Here is a 19339-nt window from a genome sequence, read left to right as displayed (position 1 = left end):
ACCTAGAGACGTTCCCTTCCGAGGGAACTCTCACCCCGTCCCCTAGGGGTCGCTATTGGGGAATGGTATACCAACGTCTCCATGCTGAGGGGAGTGCATAGTAGCGAGCACTAAGTGTAAATTCTGTGAGGAATTATCCCTATAGGACGAGGTGACAGCTGTCAGAACGTAACCTCCCCAGCCAAAGCCTGAACTGTTACTCACTTACCTGAATGGGTCAAAGGACCCAGAGCACAGCTCAGGTTGGAATCGGAGATTCCTTCGGAGGAACGGCTAAGTTAATACTTAGACTTAACTAGAACAGGAACTGCCAGTACTACTGAGTCTAGTTCCCTCAGTGAACTGACTCAGAAATAGCGACTAACAGGCCTGTCCCAAGACAGAGACCGTTCTAGCAGGGGTTATCCTCAGATAACGCACCCTGGATAACAGATGGTCAGGAGATATCTGAGGTGATATCGAGTGAAGTTGGGCCCAGGGAGACCGGGGTTTTAAACCAACTCAAAAAATGGGAACGAGTACCGCGTAACCCATACCGTATAGGATTTTAGAAAGAACCCAAAAACTTGGTGGGAACTTACCACTTATGTGGATTTTAGGAAGTGCACAAAGATTCCGTGCGCACTTACCACTATTGTGGATTTCAGAAAGTGCCCAGGGTTTAGCGTGGGACACTTATCATATTAAAGCTCCATATTTGTCATAGGATGACAAGAATTAAAATAGGGGAGGAACCCTCCCTGTTTAGAGAGGGGAGCAATGCTACACCCCAATCAGGACAGACAGTCCGTAAACTGTTAGTCGACTGATGAAATCATGGAGCTACTGACCATCATGATAGTGGACGCAGACAGCGGACAGACCCCTAACCCCGACTTGCAGGGAGGAACATCCGTCCTTAAAAAGGGCAATGCTCTGAAGGGACCCTTTAGTGTAAAGGGGAGCATACTAGACCCAGTCCACATGGATGCCTACTAGGAGAAGGTGGTGCTCAGAAATTACCCTTCCTCGGAAGGGGAGCATACTCATCCCACTAGGAGCCGTGCTCTAAAACGGGACCCTTGCGAAGGGGAGCGAACGTGCTCAAATCAGGACCTTGAGAAAGATAGAGGTTATTTCTTCCTTAGCCAAGGGAGAAAAATTCACCATGCGGCAGTGGCGCTGCTTTGAGGGAACCCTAAAAGGTGAGCTGCCAACAGCCTGAAGAGGCTTCAATCATAGGAGCCTTCGCTTCTAGCATGTTAAGGGTAGGTTTCAAACCCTGAGAAACAGGGAGAAATGCCAACACCCGCCAGAAGGTGGTGCTCTAGTAGGACCCTTTCCGCAGAAAGGGGAGCAGCCAAGGTCATTTCAAGGTCCTGAAAAAGGGGGGAACTCCTAGTTAGTCATAAAGCCTGAAGGGGAGGTGACACTCGACCCGGAAGTCAGGCGCAGACAGGCTCCTAACCCTTATTAACAGAGAGGAAAACCCGCCTGCCAGGAGGCAGCGCTCGGATTTCACCCTTCCTCAGAAGGGGAGCTTACTCCTCCTGCCAGGAGCAGTGCTCGAGAGGAACCCTTTTCTCAAAAGGGGAGCTATCATACCTGACTCAGGAAGCCTGATGACAGATTCTACCCAAACAAAGGGGAATTTGTCCACACGACAGTGGTGCTACTAACGAACCTTGAATTAAGGTGAGCTGCTGATGTTGGAGAGCTCTGAGAGGACCCTTTCCGCGGAAAGGGGAGCTACTAAAGTTACTTCAAGTTCCTGAGAAGGGAGCTCCTGGATAGTCATGGTGACAGACTCCTAACCCTGAAGGTCAGGGAGGAACGCCCGTCCCGACGAGGGGCGCTCATTGGGGACCCTTTCCTCGGAAAGGGGAGAGCCCAGCTCGTGCGTGAGGCCTGAAGAGTGAGAATCAGCCTGGACAAGAAGGACAGGCCCCTAACCCAGATGAACCGGGAGGAGAACCTGGCTCTGTCAGCGGGAAACATTACTCTAAATAAACCCCTTCCGCAGAAAGGGGAGTACTACCTCGGTTGAATTGACCCTGCCCTTGGGCTAACAGGGGGATCGACAGACCCCAGTCTAGGTGGACTTATGTTCCTGTCTCAACGGGACATAAATCCCCCGGAGCAGGAACTTATGAGGATAGACTCCTAACCCTAAAGGCCAGGGAGGAACGCCCATCCCGCCAAGGGGGCGCTCGTTAGGGGGACCCTTCCCTTGGGAAGGGGAGAGCCCAGCTCGAGTGTGAGCCTGAAGAGTGAGAATCAGCCTGGACAAGAGGGACAGGCTCCTAACCCAGATGGACCGGAGAGAAAACCTGGCTTGTCAGCGAGAAGCGGTACTCTGAATAAACCCTTTCCGCGGAAAGGGGAGTACTACTTTAGTTACTGGAGAACTGAGAAATTGCTCCTTGGAGACAAAACTCAGGAGGTGCTGGAAAGAACCTTAGGCTGATAAGATCACTTCACAGGATCTAAAGTCCACAGAGAGAGTCTGGAAGAGGGATTCTCAGAAAAAGGCCTGCAAAGGACAAATGTTAAACATGCCAAGGGCAATCCTAAGAAAGAAACTTAGGGAGCTTACCTTGAAGAGGACATAAGTCCTATGTCTAACATATGCTGAGAGGGTGGTTTACCGCACGACCTGTGGCGTGGATAGGACGAACACTGCCGTAACCATAACCGGTAGGATCAGAGGGGGAGCATCCGCCGTGAACTCGTCGTGTTTTTCTCTGAGAAGCAAAAACACAACACACAGGCCTGAGACAGTATTAAGTTCTTTTTCTTTATTAAAAGAAAAATATAGATCGTACTCACCCATGAGTGACCTGCATTTAACTCAAACTTAAACAAAACCTGTTTAAGGAGTTAAAATCCAGACCATCGTAATGGAGGTTCTTATGCTTTTTTTTTTAGGACATAAGAACCGCTGCGTGCAGGGAGCTCATGTTGTAGGGCTCGGACCTGGGCCTTCATGGAGTGAAGGACTCAAAAGGCAGTGATCTACCTAGCCCAAGTCACATAAATCCAGAAAGGCCAATGAGCCTGGGAAAACTAACAGATCAGTGAAAGACCTCCGGTTAGTCCTCCTGAAAACAGCCCAAACCAGCAGAGTGGGCTGTCTATTTAAACCCTAGCAGGGGAGACAGCACCATCTAGGCAAGAGCTTAAAAGAACTGCTTTTCTATTTTCAAACAAAAAGTACTCAGTAAGCCCACACACAGATATCCGCAGATATCTGTATGTGTAGGAAGGACTACCTGAGGTAAAAACTGACTGAAAGTCTCCAGCCCTAAAGTAGGAAGAATTAACATACAGCTAGCCTCAGACAGCTGTAGTTAAATAGGACTGTTCTGCCATGATCTGCATAATCATGGTCGAACTAGTCTAGGAAATCTCCCCCTTTATATGTACACATATACGCATACATAACATGCATATGTATATAGTAGTCAACATTCGAAGTGGATCAAAAACGTTCATCAAAAGTTATCCTAAGATAAGAACGGGTATTCTTTTTGGGTTTAGGACAAATTTGATGAAAGGTTTGGATCCACTTCGAATGTTGACTACTGTATACATATACATGCACACACATATTTATGGCAGTAAATTAACTCCACAATCGCGACGCGCAGCACATATTCGGCTCCCGCGGGAGCTAAACAAACTCCGCCCAGACGCCAAATTCCCTCGGGAATAAAACAAGCAAGGAGCCGCTGGCGACGCCGCGAATGTGTCTGTTAATGCCGCGAGAGGCAAACACACTCATGCAAAATGAGGAACAGAGAAACTCACCTCCCTCTTTTGCGTACTGCGTTTTCGCGATAAGCCCGTTAGTCCCTCGGGAGCTGAACGAGCTGTAATTTACCACACCCACATAGCAGAGAGTCGTAGCAAGTGGGTATGAGAGCGTGCCTCTCGTTACAAACAAGCAATGAATGCACCGATCGCATTCTACTCTCTCAAGAGGTAATCTTGCTTGCGTTCTCCCCTCACAGCTCGGGCGGTGTGAAAGTGCGGGTATCAGATTACCACACACGTCACAAGCAGGCCTCCGGTGAGAGAATATGCACTCCTAGACAAAGAGAAAGCTGAAGACAGCGAAGAGGGTGTATGTTTACTTCGGCGACTCTTTATACTGTGTCCAAAATGTGATTTGTTATTTTATTGAACTGAAAGTCATCTTAACAATGCACAGAGTGTTTCATGTTGAATTTAATGCAAATCATCCATCCATCCATCAACACACACACACACACACACACACACACACACACACACACACACAGCTTGCAGCTGGCGTATGGCGTTTTCACGCCATCTTTCTCAACGCGTAAAATTTTTTGAGTTATTTCAGACCGCCCAGAAATATCCGTGAGCACAACTGATGTATCATTTTCAGACAGTAGTCGTTGCAACATACCTTTCACGTCTGCGTCCATTTTGTTATGATTTTCGCGGTTAAGAAGTGCGCAAAGAAGCCTACTTCTTCTCTACCATTATCGCCACTGTTACGGGTGTGTGGAGCACACCATTCACTTAACTGGCTATACCAAAGCAAACAGGAGGAGAGCATAAAGAGACAGGCCAACTAGTACTGAGTTCAAAATTAGTTTATTTATTTAAAAGGTATAATTCTGTATAAAGTTATCACAGTGTTATTACGATTCCCTGTCCCGCCCACTCCCGCTTACATTTTTTCCAGTCCCGTCCCAATCACGTTATTAATAGTGATTTTCTTTCCCATCCCGCGGGATTCCCGTGACCCGCGGGATTCCCGAAAAAATGTCAGCCTCTACTCCACACCCAACATTTCTAATGTATATATTTATAAATCAATAAATGTATTTAAAACATTAATCTCACTTTTAATTTTGCAGTGTAAATTATGTAATCTCACTGCTAACAGCCATTTAGAATTTATTGATAAATTCATAAAATAAATTTCAAAGGTAATGCATACATTTCAAAAGTAAAAAATAGGCCTTTATAAAGGTAACTCAAATATGCAGATTTTTTTTTACATCAGATATTTCTAGTGGTACTTTTATGGGGATATTTTGTGTGGAATAGTATCTGCTGATATGAAAAGTTCACTGTATATCGTAGTAAAAAATTTAATTTATGACAGCCATGAAATTGTGTTTACTTTTTACATTAAAGACATTAAATATTACATGTATGCATGTAATATAATATCTATTTCCATTACAGGTTCGGTCTTAAATTTCATATAAGGTGGTATTAAAAAGGTCTTAAAAAGTCTTAAATTTCACTTGTTCATATCTGCAGAAACCCTGTTGAGATGGACTTGTATGACACTCTTTAATGTGAACATGCATTTTATTTGGCATTTGATAGCACACACTGTGTGGTTATCTTCCCCTTTTTTTTTTTTTTTTTTTTTGACAGGACATGCCAAGCCTATGATTTTAATAAAGAGTACTCACCGGATCAGAGTCTGCTGGCTCCAGAAGTGTAAGTTTGTTACCAGACACTGCAAGGTAAAGCAAAGTCAGACAGTCCACATAACAAAATCTAAATATTTGATTGTTTTCATGTGCAGTAGTACAGCAATAATGTACCTTGTGTGAAGAGGTCAGTTTCTCCTGCTGGACCAGAGTCAGTGGATGTCTCTCCCTGGATCTCTTCCATCACTGGCTTCTCTTTATTCAACTCCTCTGCTTTGATGAAGTCTTTGGTTGGGAACCAGATATATGAGCCTTTTTAAATCCTAAAATCAGTACAGACAATAAAATATGTCAGCAAACACTATTCACCTAATTCATACATTTTCCAGCAATCAAGTCACTTACCAGCCTGCAATGTGTTCTTGTTCTTAATCTTGATTTGCTGCCAGGTCCTTTTTTGGCCAGACATGTTTGTTCTTTAAGAAGGATAGATATAAGGTTAGAACAATCAGATTAAAATCTATCAAATTACAGATTAGATAAAATCAATAAGACACTTTTTTTTTTTATATATATAAAAGAGTAGATAGATAAAATGAACTAAATAGATGTGCAAAGTGGGTAAGTGTTTGCAAATAATCTTCATGATAAATTTCCTGAGTAACATTCAAGTCCACTGCTCGCATTTAAGGCAAAGTGTACATTTGTGGAAATGACAAGTAACTCCTTGAATTGTAATTATGATGCCTTCAGTGGGGCACTGGTTATTTGGACTACTTACGCATTAAATCGGTCTGCTATTGTCTAAAAGGCTTTTTTCTTTGTTTTATTATATCAGGCGTTGTTACGGTCCTATATATGAGTTTGCCGTTGTGTTATGCTCCTTTTTTTGTGTTCTCTTTCTCACTATCAAAACCCATTGGGTTACTCCCCTGGGTTCCCATTCGACCAGGCTGATGTCCATCATCGTTAACTTGCATTTATTTTGGTTAGATAGTATAGTATATTTAGGGTGCTTTAAGGCTGAAGACTTTTCTTTTCCTTTTTATTTAGAGTTAGGTTAGAGGTTTAATAAAAAGTTAGTTTGGGTTTCGTTATATAATTTTTTACCTTTAATACACAGCCACATCCAACTGTCCTGAGGACGAGCTCATCATCCGACTCGTTACATGTGAACGCGCTCTGGCGTAGTATACGTAAACGCCATAAGCGATCTGTTGCACGTCTTTCTTATGGGAGAATTCTTTTTGGATAGACGCGACAGTTTCGAGAATTTGAGCACATCTCTCTGAGTTGCCTGATTTAATGTTAACGTTACACACTGGACCAACAAAGACAAATGGTCCGTGTGGCACGGTATAAATGAACACCACTGTTTCATTTAACATTAGCCGTTTTATATATAAATGTGATAATCAGTAGTGCGACCAAACAAACTGTAACGTTAAGGTTAGTTACAATAGGTGTGGAACCCTCTTTTAATTGTAAATAATAGCGCCAAAAATGTAAACCTTAAGTAACGTTATTGGTAACTTAGATGGTGATTTCAGTAAGTTAGCTACATTTCGCCACTGATTATTAACTTTAGGTTACTGTAATGCATCTCTAAACAGTTTCACCAGTCTTTCTTGGTAATTTTTATTTACTTTATTCATGCTGGTGAGCTAACAGCTAATAAAGTTAGGTTATTCATTTACAAACGAGCTCATTCTCCGGACTAAAGTTATTTACAATAATACGCTGAACCATAACTTTGTAAAAAATAAAATAAACATTCAATTTTGCATTTCACATTTCTGTTTATAAGTATAATGTTACAAGAGTTCCCTATCAGTCGGTCTCTTCGACGTCTCGTCGAGACCGACGAATTGGGATATCGCCTGGATAGACCAATCTACTTCGTGTGTATACAAACGAGCCAATGAATATTGGCATGCATGATTGCAGCCAGCTGCGGCTGATCACAGCGTGAGCATATAATGCGCAGCAGGTGCATGCATCATCAAGCTTTCGCTTCGGAGCTGGACCATTCTGTGTGGGACGAGTCAGAAGCAACACTTACCTCCTTTTCTTCTCTTTTGTGTTGGCGGCACGGCGCTTCAGCGGCGTGGTCTTCCGTGTCGAGTGGAAGCACACAGCTGGTTTTCACCATCCACCTTCTGTGTTGCTGCGGCCATTTCCCCTGTGCGCCTCAGCACTAAAAGAGCAAATTCCTATAAGAGCAATTTCCTTAAAGAGTGAATTTCTAAAGGAGCTCCGCGGGTTGAGCGTCTTTTTAAAGACGAGGCGTCATGCCTTTCTCCCCGTGCGTTTCTGGGTGCGGCCGTTTCCTGGCGCCGGGTGATGGCCACGCACACTGCCTCACGTGTCTGGGCTTACAACTCGCTGAGGCAGCGTTCGTGGATGAGTCATGTCCCCATTGTGGGAGTATGACCATCGCGGAGTTGCGGACCAGACTCCGTTTCCTGCAAAGAACGAAGTTCCTCCAGGCAAACGCCGGGGGGGCATTGTCGCTGGAAGCAGAGGGCTGCCCGGTCTGACGGTGACGGTGAGGAACCCCCCGCCCATTCCATCGGCGGGGGCTCCTCCTTCCACCGACGCTTCGTCGCCACCGGGGCTCTCAGAGGAGCGGGTTGGACCTCCCTTAGGGGTACCGCCCGTTACTTTTGGGGCCCCCCTCGACGAACAGATATCGGTCGCAGCATCGGGGGGAGAGCCAGACCTCTCTGAGGAGGAGGACGGCACACTGTCGTCCACTGGGCGATCAGCGGTGCCCGATACTGACCCGGAGATGATGGCTATGCTTGCCCGGGCCGCCGAGAGGGTAGGGCTTGAATGGAATCCTCCATCACGTCCCGACCCTTCCCGGCTGGACGACTGGTATCTCGGGGTGGCCCGCGCTGGTTCTCAGCGCCCCACCCCGGTGCCATTCTTCCCGGAGGTGCATGAAGAACTCACCCGAACGTGGACGGCACCTTTCACTGCCCGAAACCGCTCGAGTGGGACTTCCTCCCTAACCACCCTCGATGGCGGACCAGCGCGGGGATACACGGCAGTCCCGCCGGTGAAGCGTGCGGTTGCGATGCAACTGTGTCCGGGCGCCGCTTCCACTTGGCGGGGCAACAATCCGTCGCTCCCATCCCGGGCCTGTAGGCACTCGTCGGCTCTGATCGGCAGTGCCTATGCGGCCTGCGGCTCCGCTGGTTCCGCCCTTCACGCTATGGCGTTGCTACAGGTGCATCAGGCCCAGGCACTGAAAGACCTGTACGAGGGTGGTCACGACCCAGAAGTTCTTTGTGAACTTCGTATCGCCACGGACCTCGCGCTACGTGCGACGAAGGTGACCGCGCGGTCTCTGGGTCGTGCCATGTCCACCATGGTGGTCCAGGAACGCTGTGTCTGGCTGATATGAGGGACTGCGATAAGACCAGGTTCCTCGACGCTCCGGTGTCCCAGACCGGCCTCTTCGGCGACGCTGTGGAGAACTTTGCCCAGCAGTTTTACGCAGCCAAGAAGCAGACTGAGGCCATCAGTCACATCCTGCCCCGGCGTACAGCTGCTGCCTCCACCCGTCCGCCGGCGGCACCCCAGTCTGCTCGTCGCCGAGGGCGCCCCCCGGCTTCCGCCTCCGCTCCACAGCAGCCACCGCAGCAGCCTTCACAACGGCGCCGTGGAGCCGGTCGCCGGGCAGCCGCCCAGCCCGTCCAGGCCCCCACAAAGACCAGTGGGAAGCGTAAGAACAAGAGACCCTGAGACGGGCGACCCAGAGATGGAGGATGCTGCTCTTCGGGAGATGGTGACCGCACCACTCCCTCCCCCGGAGGAGGGCCGGGCGGAGAATCTTTTGTTTGTTTTTTCCCCGCCACCGACCCTGCCCCCCCCCCTTCGCTGCACCCCCGCGGGTACGACGGTGGTCCCCCTTGTGCCGCTTGTTTATTTTCTGGGAGCCTGGAAAGAGCTTCCCAGCCCATCTTGCTGGCTCCTTCGGACCATCACTTTCAGCTATGCGATTCAGTTCACCCGGCGCCCTCCCAAATTCAGAGGTATCCACTTCACCTCAGTCAGGGCCGCAGATGCTCCCATCTTGCGTGCAGAGATCGCTTCCTTGCTGGCGAAGGAAGCGATACAGCCGGTCCCTCCAGCCGATATGAGGACAGGCTTTTACAGCCCGTACTTCATAGTACCCAAGAAAAGCGGCGGGCTTCGAGCGATCTTGGATCTGCGCGTCTTGAACCGGGCCCTTCACAGGCTACCGTTCAAAATGCTCACTCAGAAACACATTTTCAGATGTGTCCGTCCCCAAGATTGGTTTGCAGCGATCGACCTGAAGGACACGTACTTTCATGTCTCAATCCTTCCGCGCCACAGACCGTTTCTGCGGTCCGCGTTCGAAGGCAGGGCATATCAGTACACGGTCCTGCCCTTCGGGCTGTCCCTCTCCCCCCGTGTCTTCACGAAGGTCGCGGAGGCGGCCCTTGTTCCCCTCAGAGAACAGGGCATTCGCATTCTCAACTACCTCAACGACTGGCTCATCCTAGCACAGTCTCGGGTTCAGTTATGCGAACACAGGGACCTGGTGCTCGCACACCTCAGCCAGTTGGGTCTTCGGGTCAACTGGGAAAAGAGCAAACTCTCTCCAACACAGAAAATCTCTTTTCTCGGTATGGAACTGGACTCGGTCAGCCAGACAGCACGCCTCACGCAGGAACGTGCTCAGTCAGTGTTGAACTGCCTAGATACGTTCAAGAGCAGGACAGCGGTCCCACTGAAACAATTTCAGAGGCTCCTGGGGCATATGGCAGCAGCAGCGGCGGTTACACCGCTGGGGCTGCTCCATATGAGACCGCTTCAACACTGGCTTCATGGCCGAGTCCCGAGGAGAGCGTGGCTTTGCGGCTCTCACCGGGTTCAAATAACACCGGCTTGCCGCCAGACTTTCACCCCGTGGTCAGACCTCTCATTTCCACGGGCAGGAGTACCCATGGAACAGGTCTCCAGGCATGCTGTGCTACACACAGATGCCTCCGCCACCGGGTGGGGAGCCACGTACGACGGACAGGCAGTTTCAGGGGTTTGGACGGGCCCCCAGCTGACTTGGCACATCAACTGCCTCGAGTTGCTTGCAGTACGTCTCGCCCTGCTCCGCCTCAAGGGGCACCTACGTGGTAAACACATGCTGGTCAGTACGGACAATATTGCGACCGTTGCGTACATCAACCGGCAAGGCGGTCTACGCTCCCGTCGCAACTCGCCCGTCATCTCCTCTTGTGGAGTCAGAAGCATCTGAGGTCGCTTCGTGCCATTCACATTCCCGGGTTGCTCAACCGTGCGGCCGACGAGCTCTCATGAGCTGCACTTCCCGGAGAGTGGAGACTTCACCCCCAGTCGGTTCAGCTGATTTGGAGGCGCTTCGGTGAGGCTCAAGTAGCTCTGTTCGCCTCCCCGGAGACAGCCCACTGCCAGCTCTTTTCCTCCCTGACCGAGGGCACTCTCGGCACGGACGCACTGGCATGCAGCTGGCCGCGGGGACTCCGCAAATATGCATTTCCCCCAATGAGCCTTCTCGCACAGACATTGTGCAAGATCAGGGAGGACGAGGAGCAGGTCCTTCTGGTAGCCCCTTACTGGCCCACTCGGACCTGGTTCCCCGAACTCATGCTCCTCGCGACAGGCCCTCCCTGGCAAATCCCTCTGAGGAAGGATCTTCTGACTCATAGACGGGGCACTTTATGGCACCCGCGTCCAGACCTCTGGAAATTACATGTCTGGTCCCTGGACGGGACGCGGAGGTTCTAAGTGACCTACCCCAAGGGGCAGTTGACACTATTACTTCGGCGCGAGCGCAGTCTACTAGACATGCCTACGCCCTTAAATGGAACCTGTTCGTTGATTGGTGTTCCTCCCAGGGAGAGGACCCCCGAAGATGCCCGATCAGAGCCGTGCTCTCCTTTTTGCAGCAAGGGTTGGAGCGTAGGCTGTCCCCCTCAACCCTGAAAGTCTATGTGGCTGCTATATCTGCTAACCACGACCTCGTAGAAGGAAGGTCGGTAGGGAAGCACGATCTGATCACCAGGTTTCTTAGGGGCGCCAGGAGGTTGAATCCCACTAGGCCCCCTTCCGTGCCCTCTTGGGACCTGTCGCTAGTGCTCACAGCACTGCAGCAGGCTCCCTTCGAGCCTTTGCAGTCAGTAGAGCTGAAGTTTCTCTCAATGAAAACTCTGCTCCTGCTTGCGTTGGCTTCCATCAAGAGGGTAGGAGACCTGCACGCATTTTCGGTCGACGATTCGTGCCTAGAGTTTGGCCCGGCGGATTCCCAGGTAACACTGAGGCCCCGGCCTGGTTATGTGCCCAAGGTTCCCACGACTCCCTTCAGGGACCAAGTGGTGAGCCTGCAAGCGCTGCCCTCGGAGGAGGCAGACCCAGCCCTGGCTTTGCTTTGTCCCGTCCGAGCACTAAGATGCTACGTTGACCGGACACAAAGCTTTAGGACCTCAGACCAGCTCTTTGTGTGTCATGGAGGCAGGCAGAAGGGGAATGCCGTCTCCAAGCAGAGGATGGCCCACTGGATAGTGGATGCCATTACCCTGGCCTATCAGGTTCAGGGTGTGCCCTGCCCCCTCAGGCTGAGAGCACACTCGACTAGGAGTGTCGCATCCTCCTGGGCATTGGCTCGTGGCGCCTCGCTAAATGACATTTGTAGAGCGGCGGGCTGGGCGACCCCTAACACGTTCACGAGGTTCTATAGCCTTCGTGTAGACACAGTCTCCTCCTGTGTTCTCACCTCAAACGGGTAGGCACAGAGAGGCCTCGGGTCGGCTTGCTACATTGCTCCAGAGTAACCTAAGAGTAGCTCTGTCGAGCTCCTCCGCCGAGCTTGACGACCGACGTAGCGGAACGTCAGGCGTCAGGCCCTCACTCGATGAATCCTTCAGAACCGGTAGAGGGCTAGGCTCTACGTAGAGACATAATTGCATCTCTTACAATTCCACATTGCGCCCTAGAGGCTGTGTGTTTCCCCGGTAGTACTTCTACCAGTATATGAGGGTTCAATCACCTCCAATCTTCCATATAAACCTGAATTGAGTTATATGGGTATTGCTCCGAACCTCCTATCGGAAGGACGTGAGCTCCGCATATTCCCAGTGCTCCAGTTTCACTGAAATGGATGGTGCTGAGTTATACAGTGACTGGCTCTCCTTGGTGCGAGCCCCTGGCCAAAGCCAGTAACAGGACCCAGGGGGGCCCGCTCAGGACACTGGAAGGGGCAGCAGCCACGGCGCTTTGTTAGGGATCCCAATTCGTCGGTCTCGACGAGACGTCGAAGAGAATGACTGATAGGGAACGTCTCGGTTACGTATTGTAACCCTCGTTCCCTGAAGGAGGGAACGGAGACGTCTCGTCCCGTCGCCGCGGCTCCTGTACCACCGCTGTACGGCCGGGCCTGTCCCAGCTCCTCAGCGAAACCTTGATGATGCATGCACCTGCTGCGCATTATATGCTCACGCTGTGATCAGCCGCAGCTGGCTGCAATCATGCATGCCAATATTCATTGGCTCGTTTGTATACACACGAAGTAGATTGGTCTATCCAGGCGATATCCCAATTCGTCGGTCTCGACGAGACGTCTCCGTTCCCTCCTTCAGGGAACGAGGGTTACAATACGTAACCGAGACGTTATCAAAACCCTTACCTCATACTGATGCAGCAGCAGCAGCTTCTTTTGTCGTCTGTCACTCACTTGTCGTCCGTTAAAGGTCCCATATTGTCAGAATCGAAATTTCCAGGCTTTTTTCATGATAACTGAGGTCTAGGGGCTATGTAACTACCATATGAGTTTCAAAACAGTCAATCCACAGTAACCTGCACACAGCCTGACTAAAGTAGCTGTTCATTTTCACGAGCCACTGTGACTTCCGTAACGATGTGACGTCCGATCTACTCAGTCGCCGCCCGAGCACCAACCACCGTCCCACCCTCCTTTTGTCAAACCCAGACAACAACGCATCCATTCCATTGTTGAGCAACAATAACATGAAAACAAGTCGAGAAAACCCTGTTCAGTCGATAGATGTCGAAACTACATCATTGCACAGGCTTCAGAACAACGTGAATATAAGAGACCAGAGGCACATCAACTAGTCAGGCACGTCAGGAGCTGGCTCTGCCTGATCGCTGCTTCATTCCACATGCACATATTTTTCCATCGTGAAGAGTCGCAGGGTAACGTGCATCATCACTACAACACTGCCTTTATGGTTCTGGCTTTTGTTCACACAGCGCTCGTTCCAGTAATTTTCCAGAATCAGCGCTCATTGTGAAAGGGGCTTTACTGAAGCAACAGTTATGTAGATTACTGCATTTGGTGTTTGAAAAAGAAAAAAACATTAATGATCATTCTAAAATATCCTGTTGAGTATCAGCAGGCTACGCTCTCTCTATTGCTCTGAGCTCGCTTACAGCATACATGACCGTAGTCACCTGTGATTGGTCTGGCTGTGCGTCACTCAGAAAACAACAGGCCAATCAGAAGAGAGGCTCATGAATAATAATTAGATGAGCCAAAATCGACCTAAAAAAGGAGCAGTAAAAATATATTGAGATGGATTTTGGCACTTATACCGCAAAATATATATTCTTAAGGACATCAACAACCAAAATAAACCTCCAGAAATGTGTTCAATATGGGACCTTTAAAATTTAAATTGTCGCCGCGGGAACCAATTTAACCCAACGCTGGTTTATTATTAAAAATAACCCAATGATTTTTAAAAAATAATCAAACATAGTGACCCAATATGTGCAACCCATCTATTGGGTTAAACAAATAGCCCAATGTTTTTTTCTGTGTAATTACTTGCGTTTATCCTGATTCTTCAAACCGATTTTTTTCCCAGCTGTTTATCTTCACAGGCATAAACAACTGTGTTTTTGTAACTTGATGTTTTTAATATAAACTTGTGTGAAAAACAACTTAGTGTAATATTCACATGCCCTGCCCCAGCCACTTTTTTTCCCATGTCTTTGGAAGAGTGCGTCCAGAAAAATTTATCAGAAATTGAAACTAAATGGCTAAAGTAAGTATCTGCTAAAAATAAACAATGTACATGATAATTAAAATGCTCTAAAGTTGGCACCGATAGCCTCATGGGCAGTGCATCAACATGTACCACCGTTGTACTCTGGGTGTCCTAAATCCTTTGTTTTCCTCTTCAGTAGTTTTCCCGAAACTTACTTGTGATTATATTTAAATTTAGCAAACATATCTTATGCAGTCGATCGGAAGATCTGAAAGATCCCATGCATTTACCCTCCCCTTGACAAAATGAAGAGAGACGTGACAAAAGTGGACAAAAGAGACAGAGATACAGAGACAGTTTATTGTATTTGTGATCTGATCAACCAAAATCCATTTAAACCCAAGTGTAAAAAAAGGCCAAATCTGCTGTGAACCTCAAGATTGTTTCTGAAAGTCTTTCCACAATGATGGCTTCTCTGGTGTTATAACATAACTCACATCACACTGATAACATAAAACTACAGTTCTCTCATCTGTGAAACCTCATGTGGTATTTAAGTTCTGCTTTATTTCTGAAACTTTTTCCGCAGTGACCACATATAAACGGCTTCTCTCCAGTGTGAAGGTTCATGTGGCTGTTAAGGTTTCCTTTTTGGTTGAAACTTCTTCCACATTGCTGGCAGGTGAAAGGCTTCTCTCCTGTGTGAATTCTCATGTGGTCTTCAAAGTGTCGTTTATAATTGAACCTCTTTCCACACTGAGGGCATGTGTAGGGTTGCTCTCCAGAGTGAATTCTCATATGATCTTCAAAGTGCCGTTTTTGACTAAAACTCTTTCCACACTCAGAGCATGTGTAGGGTTTCTCTCTGTGAGTTCTCAAATGGACTTCAAGGTTTTCATGCTGATCAAAACTCTTTCCACACTGATCACACGTGTAAGACTGATCTCCATTGTGAATTCTCATGTGTCTGTTAAAGCTTTCTTTTTGAGTGAAGCTTACTCCACACTGTTGGCAGGTGAAAAGGCTCTCTCCAGTGTGAACTTTCATGTGGGAGTTAAGGTTTCCTTTCTGGTAGAAACTTCTTCCACACTGTTGGCAGGTGTAAGGTTTCTCTCCAGTGTGCATTAAAACATGTCTTTTAAGACTTCCTCTATGAGTGAAACCCTTTCCACATTGTTGGCAGGCATAAGGTTTCTCTCCAGTGTGAACTCTCATGTGGATTTCAAGGTTTCCAGGTTGAGCAAAACTCCTTCCACACTGTTGGCATGAGTACGGCTTATCTTCTGTCATTTGAGCCATTTTTATTGAGGAAGTCTTTTCGGTCTGTGAATAAGTAAACGATTTTTCTCCATTTATGAAATCATAATCCTTCTCTTCCATTTCTTTCAGTACTTCACTCTCCTCTTTCAGTGCCATCAGGTCTAAGGTGAAAAAAGACAAATAAAAGTAAACCCCAGTTTAATGGCACAAAATAACAGACATCAAAACATTTCAATTGTCAAAATAAAAAAAACTACATCTAATACCCACTAAGCAACTGCAAGAGATGTTGCATGTAATCTGAAAAACCCTCTATTTTAAAAACAAATAACTAAATAATAATAATAATAATAAAAACAGTCTGTGCCAGGAGATCTGATTAATTAGGGGCCAAGTACCGAAGGCAGGCACCTATTGTAATCATTGGTGTTTTTCTTCTTCTCTCGCTCGAGTCTATGAGCGAAATTTGGCACACAGATGGAGGACAATCTCAACACGAACCACAGCAACTTTGAAGTCTGTAACTCAAACCCTTTAGTGCCACCAACAGCTCAAATTTGCACTCAATAATTTTTTAACCACAGAAGCAAAATTATTAGGTTTTTTCTCAAATTTGGGTCATGCTGAGTCAAATGGACACCAAAAAGGCAGTGGTTTTATTGGATATTATCATGAAAGAGAAATTTGATTGGTGTGCTTAATGGAAACATGGCCAGTAAGAGTAAGCCTTTCTGACTGTCTGTGCCATGGATTAATTGATTCCCCATGTCTGTGGAAGGGGGTGCGGGTATCATTGTGCCGTTTTCCCAACAATTAAAAATAAATCCTTGGGCCGTTCTTCTTTTTAATTCTTTTGAATGTCTTGTTTTGAGTGTCTCTGCCCCCATCACTACTGCCATCGGCAGACTTGCCATAAACAATGCAATAAACATCATGCTGATGTAGACAAAATTATCATACAAGTGGCAAAACTTGTAAAGAGCATTTGGAAAAGCATACTTTTATAAATCATCATAAATCATAAATACTGAGGCGGCTGATAAACTGGTGTGTGTCTCAGTCCAGCTTGAGTCACCAGATGAAGCAGTCAGCTGCTTATTTACATGCTTCACTTTAAAATGATAAGCCATATGTGAGGTTGATGAATGATAGGTGAATGTTTTTATTTCCTGCCAGATATACTGTAATTACGCCTATAAGGACCAGCTGTTAACAATCTGTTTATCGTTGACATGAACCATTTTTTGTGTGACTGACCAATTAATAAAATGCAAGTTAACTAATCCTCTTCTTGATGAATAACATTCAGTAAACTATTAAGGGGGCAGCCCTAGTCGAGTGAAAGCAATCGCTGTTGTCGGACTTCATTTTGTTTACGTCAACATTACATCAGAGCAAGTTAGAGCACTTGCACACAGCCCTTATTTACCTATTTCATATGGAAAATGTTACTTAATCCTAGCAGTGAACATTAACATTTAAATATTAAATGAGACACAAGTCTTTAAATGCTGTTTTTAAATTAGAGCACTAAGAGAACTTTAAGAAAAAAAATAAAGCTGTCAAAAAAGAAAGCTGCAGGAGGGCAGACAGTGTAGAAAAACATCTGCCAAAGACAAATGAATTGAGAAAATGTAGAGGACAGTTCATAGAATACTTCAGCTTTGAGAATGAAAACCAACCTGTTTGTTCCTCAGTATCTTCATGTTTGACTCTGAATGTTTCTTCAATCTTCATGTCTTCACTCTCCTCTTTAATAAATGCCATCTTTATGTTGCATGAATCTCAGTTGCCTCACCAGAAGTGTTTTTTCTGTGTTGGGAAACTTTGTCCTGTGTCCTGTAAAATGACAATTATTAACAGGAAAAAAATAAATGTGTGTACATCTCAATCAGCCCTAGTTCAGTAGTCAGTGCACTAGTAAGGGAGTCAGAGTGATAGTTAATAGACTTAAATGATCTAATTAGACAAACACTTACTAATCAGTTTTGATTAACATTTAATGATTAGTATATTACATTTAATCGAGGCATATTTAAAAGAAAAATCGCTATTGTATTTTAAGATTGTCATTACAACAACAACAAAAACATTTTCAATTGTCAGTCAAAGTTGTCATTACTCATGTTTGAGTTTGTTCTCGTTGTATTTTCTCTGTTTTGAGCAGCAGGTCTCACAGCGAGCGGCGATTCGAAACAGTGAATCATTTTGTGAATCAACCGATTCAATTGACTCGGAGTTTGTTATTCATGTTTCTGAATCACTACAGAGAGAGAAATCAGACTGATCTGTGGATGCGCTTTACTCACAATAAATAACGTTCATTATTAGATAAAATATTACAATGTTGCATTCAAAAATTATACAGTTTAAATCGAAGCTTGTAAAATCGTTTTAACCGTGTAAAACATATAATACAATGAGCGTTTTTAATTAATTTAAACACTTTAAATGATTAAGAGTACAAACCTTTCTTCAGCTGAAACACTGATGCAGGAGCGCGGCACAGCCTTATGACGTCACACACCAGATCCAAATAAAAGTCCTGTTCACGCGCTTCTGTGTCTGTGATCCTAAATGTGCAGGAAAGAGGAAACATACTCGAATAATAAATCATGACAGTAGTATTCAGAGTTTTATTCTTGGTGAATTACAAATTGAAATGTATATAAAGACATTAGAAAAATGTGTTACAAATATTTACAAATTGTAATATTTTTAATTTTATTTACATATTTATGTATTGTTAATTATATTTTTCCTAATTTATTTATTCATTCATGTATTTATGACAACATCTATGTCCACAAGTGTTTCTTTCCAAGTTTATTTAACATTTACTACTTCGTATTTGTTTATGCATAATGTCGACATTTATTTATTCCCAGATTTATTACTATGACATTTATTTATTTAGATCTTAGTCAGCAAGGAAGAAGCTCTGAGGCCACAGTAGCACCTTGTGTGTGAACAACCAAAAAACAATTGCTTTTTTGTGTCAAAAGCACCAAGATGGTGGCTGTGTAGTCTCTCACAAACTTTCCAAACTGAGTGAGCGATGCAGCAGCAGCAAATTAGGTAAATAAATAAGTATTAAGATTGATGTATTGATTCATAAAAATAGTATTGTCTGTATGGTTTATTTCTCTATGCATTGTTTTCTGGTGGCAGTCGTTAAAATATATATTCACACCGTCATAATCTATATGCGATTTAATGAGCTCGACGATAGACCGCGACTAAATAATTAAAACTTTTGGAAGAACTGTGACATCCATGTTGTCAGTTTTATGGTAATAATGCAACCTTTCCCTGAGCTTTGGGGAATATATATTTTTTCTTAGCCTATACTTTCAGATGGGTTCTATGTAATACAGTAAACTTTTAAATTAATGTGTTTGTTACTTGATTTTTACTTCTTTATTTAATGTCAATTAACTGTAACTGAGGTCAGCTCACACAGTTTTAAGAATATAAATTTGCAATTTAGAATTGATAATTCATTATTAATATTGTATTGACTGTCGCAATGCAGTTAAGACTGTCCAATTTATTAACTAATATAATTAAATGTTTAAGGTCTGAATAGCAGAATAACACAAAAAGAACTAAAAGCATCTCTTTAGCATAATTAACATTAACAATTAGCATAATAAT

The 19339-nt window shown here is 45.7% G+C and overlaps 2 protein-coding genes across 2 annotated transcripts in view; one reads left to right on the top strand and one right to left on the bottom strand.

Annotated features, from left to right (window-relative positions):
• The window catches only part of LOC141334162 (uncharacterized), a 181307-nt gene that overhangs the window by 15286 nt on the left and 146682 nt on the right, over positions 1–19339 (top strand). The window lies entirely within an intron of this gene.
• LOC141334167 (uncharacterized) lies at positions 14855–17510 on the bottom strand. Its single transcript, XM_073839299.1, has 2 exons — positions 17365–17510; positions 14855–15843 (listed from the first exon to the last, which is right to left on the bottom strand). Exons 1-2 carry the CDS (start codon positions 17447–17449, stop codon positions 14951–14953), a joined length of 978 nt encoding a protein of 325 aa, XP_073695400.1. The 5' UTR covers positions 17450–17510; the 3' UTR covers positions 14855–14950.

The sequence above is a fragment of the Garra rufa genome, chromosome 4 (genome assembly GCF_049309525.1).
Source record: "Garra rufa chromosome 4, GarRuf1.0, whole genome shotgun sequence".
Taxonomy (NCBI): domain Eukaryota; kingdom Metazoa; phylum Chordata; class Actinopteri; order Cypriniformes; family Cyprinidae; genus Garra; species Garra rufa.
The sequence above is the reverse complement of the archived record's forward strand: the minus strand, read 5'-3'. Positions and strand labels throughout refer to the sequence as shown.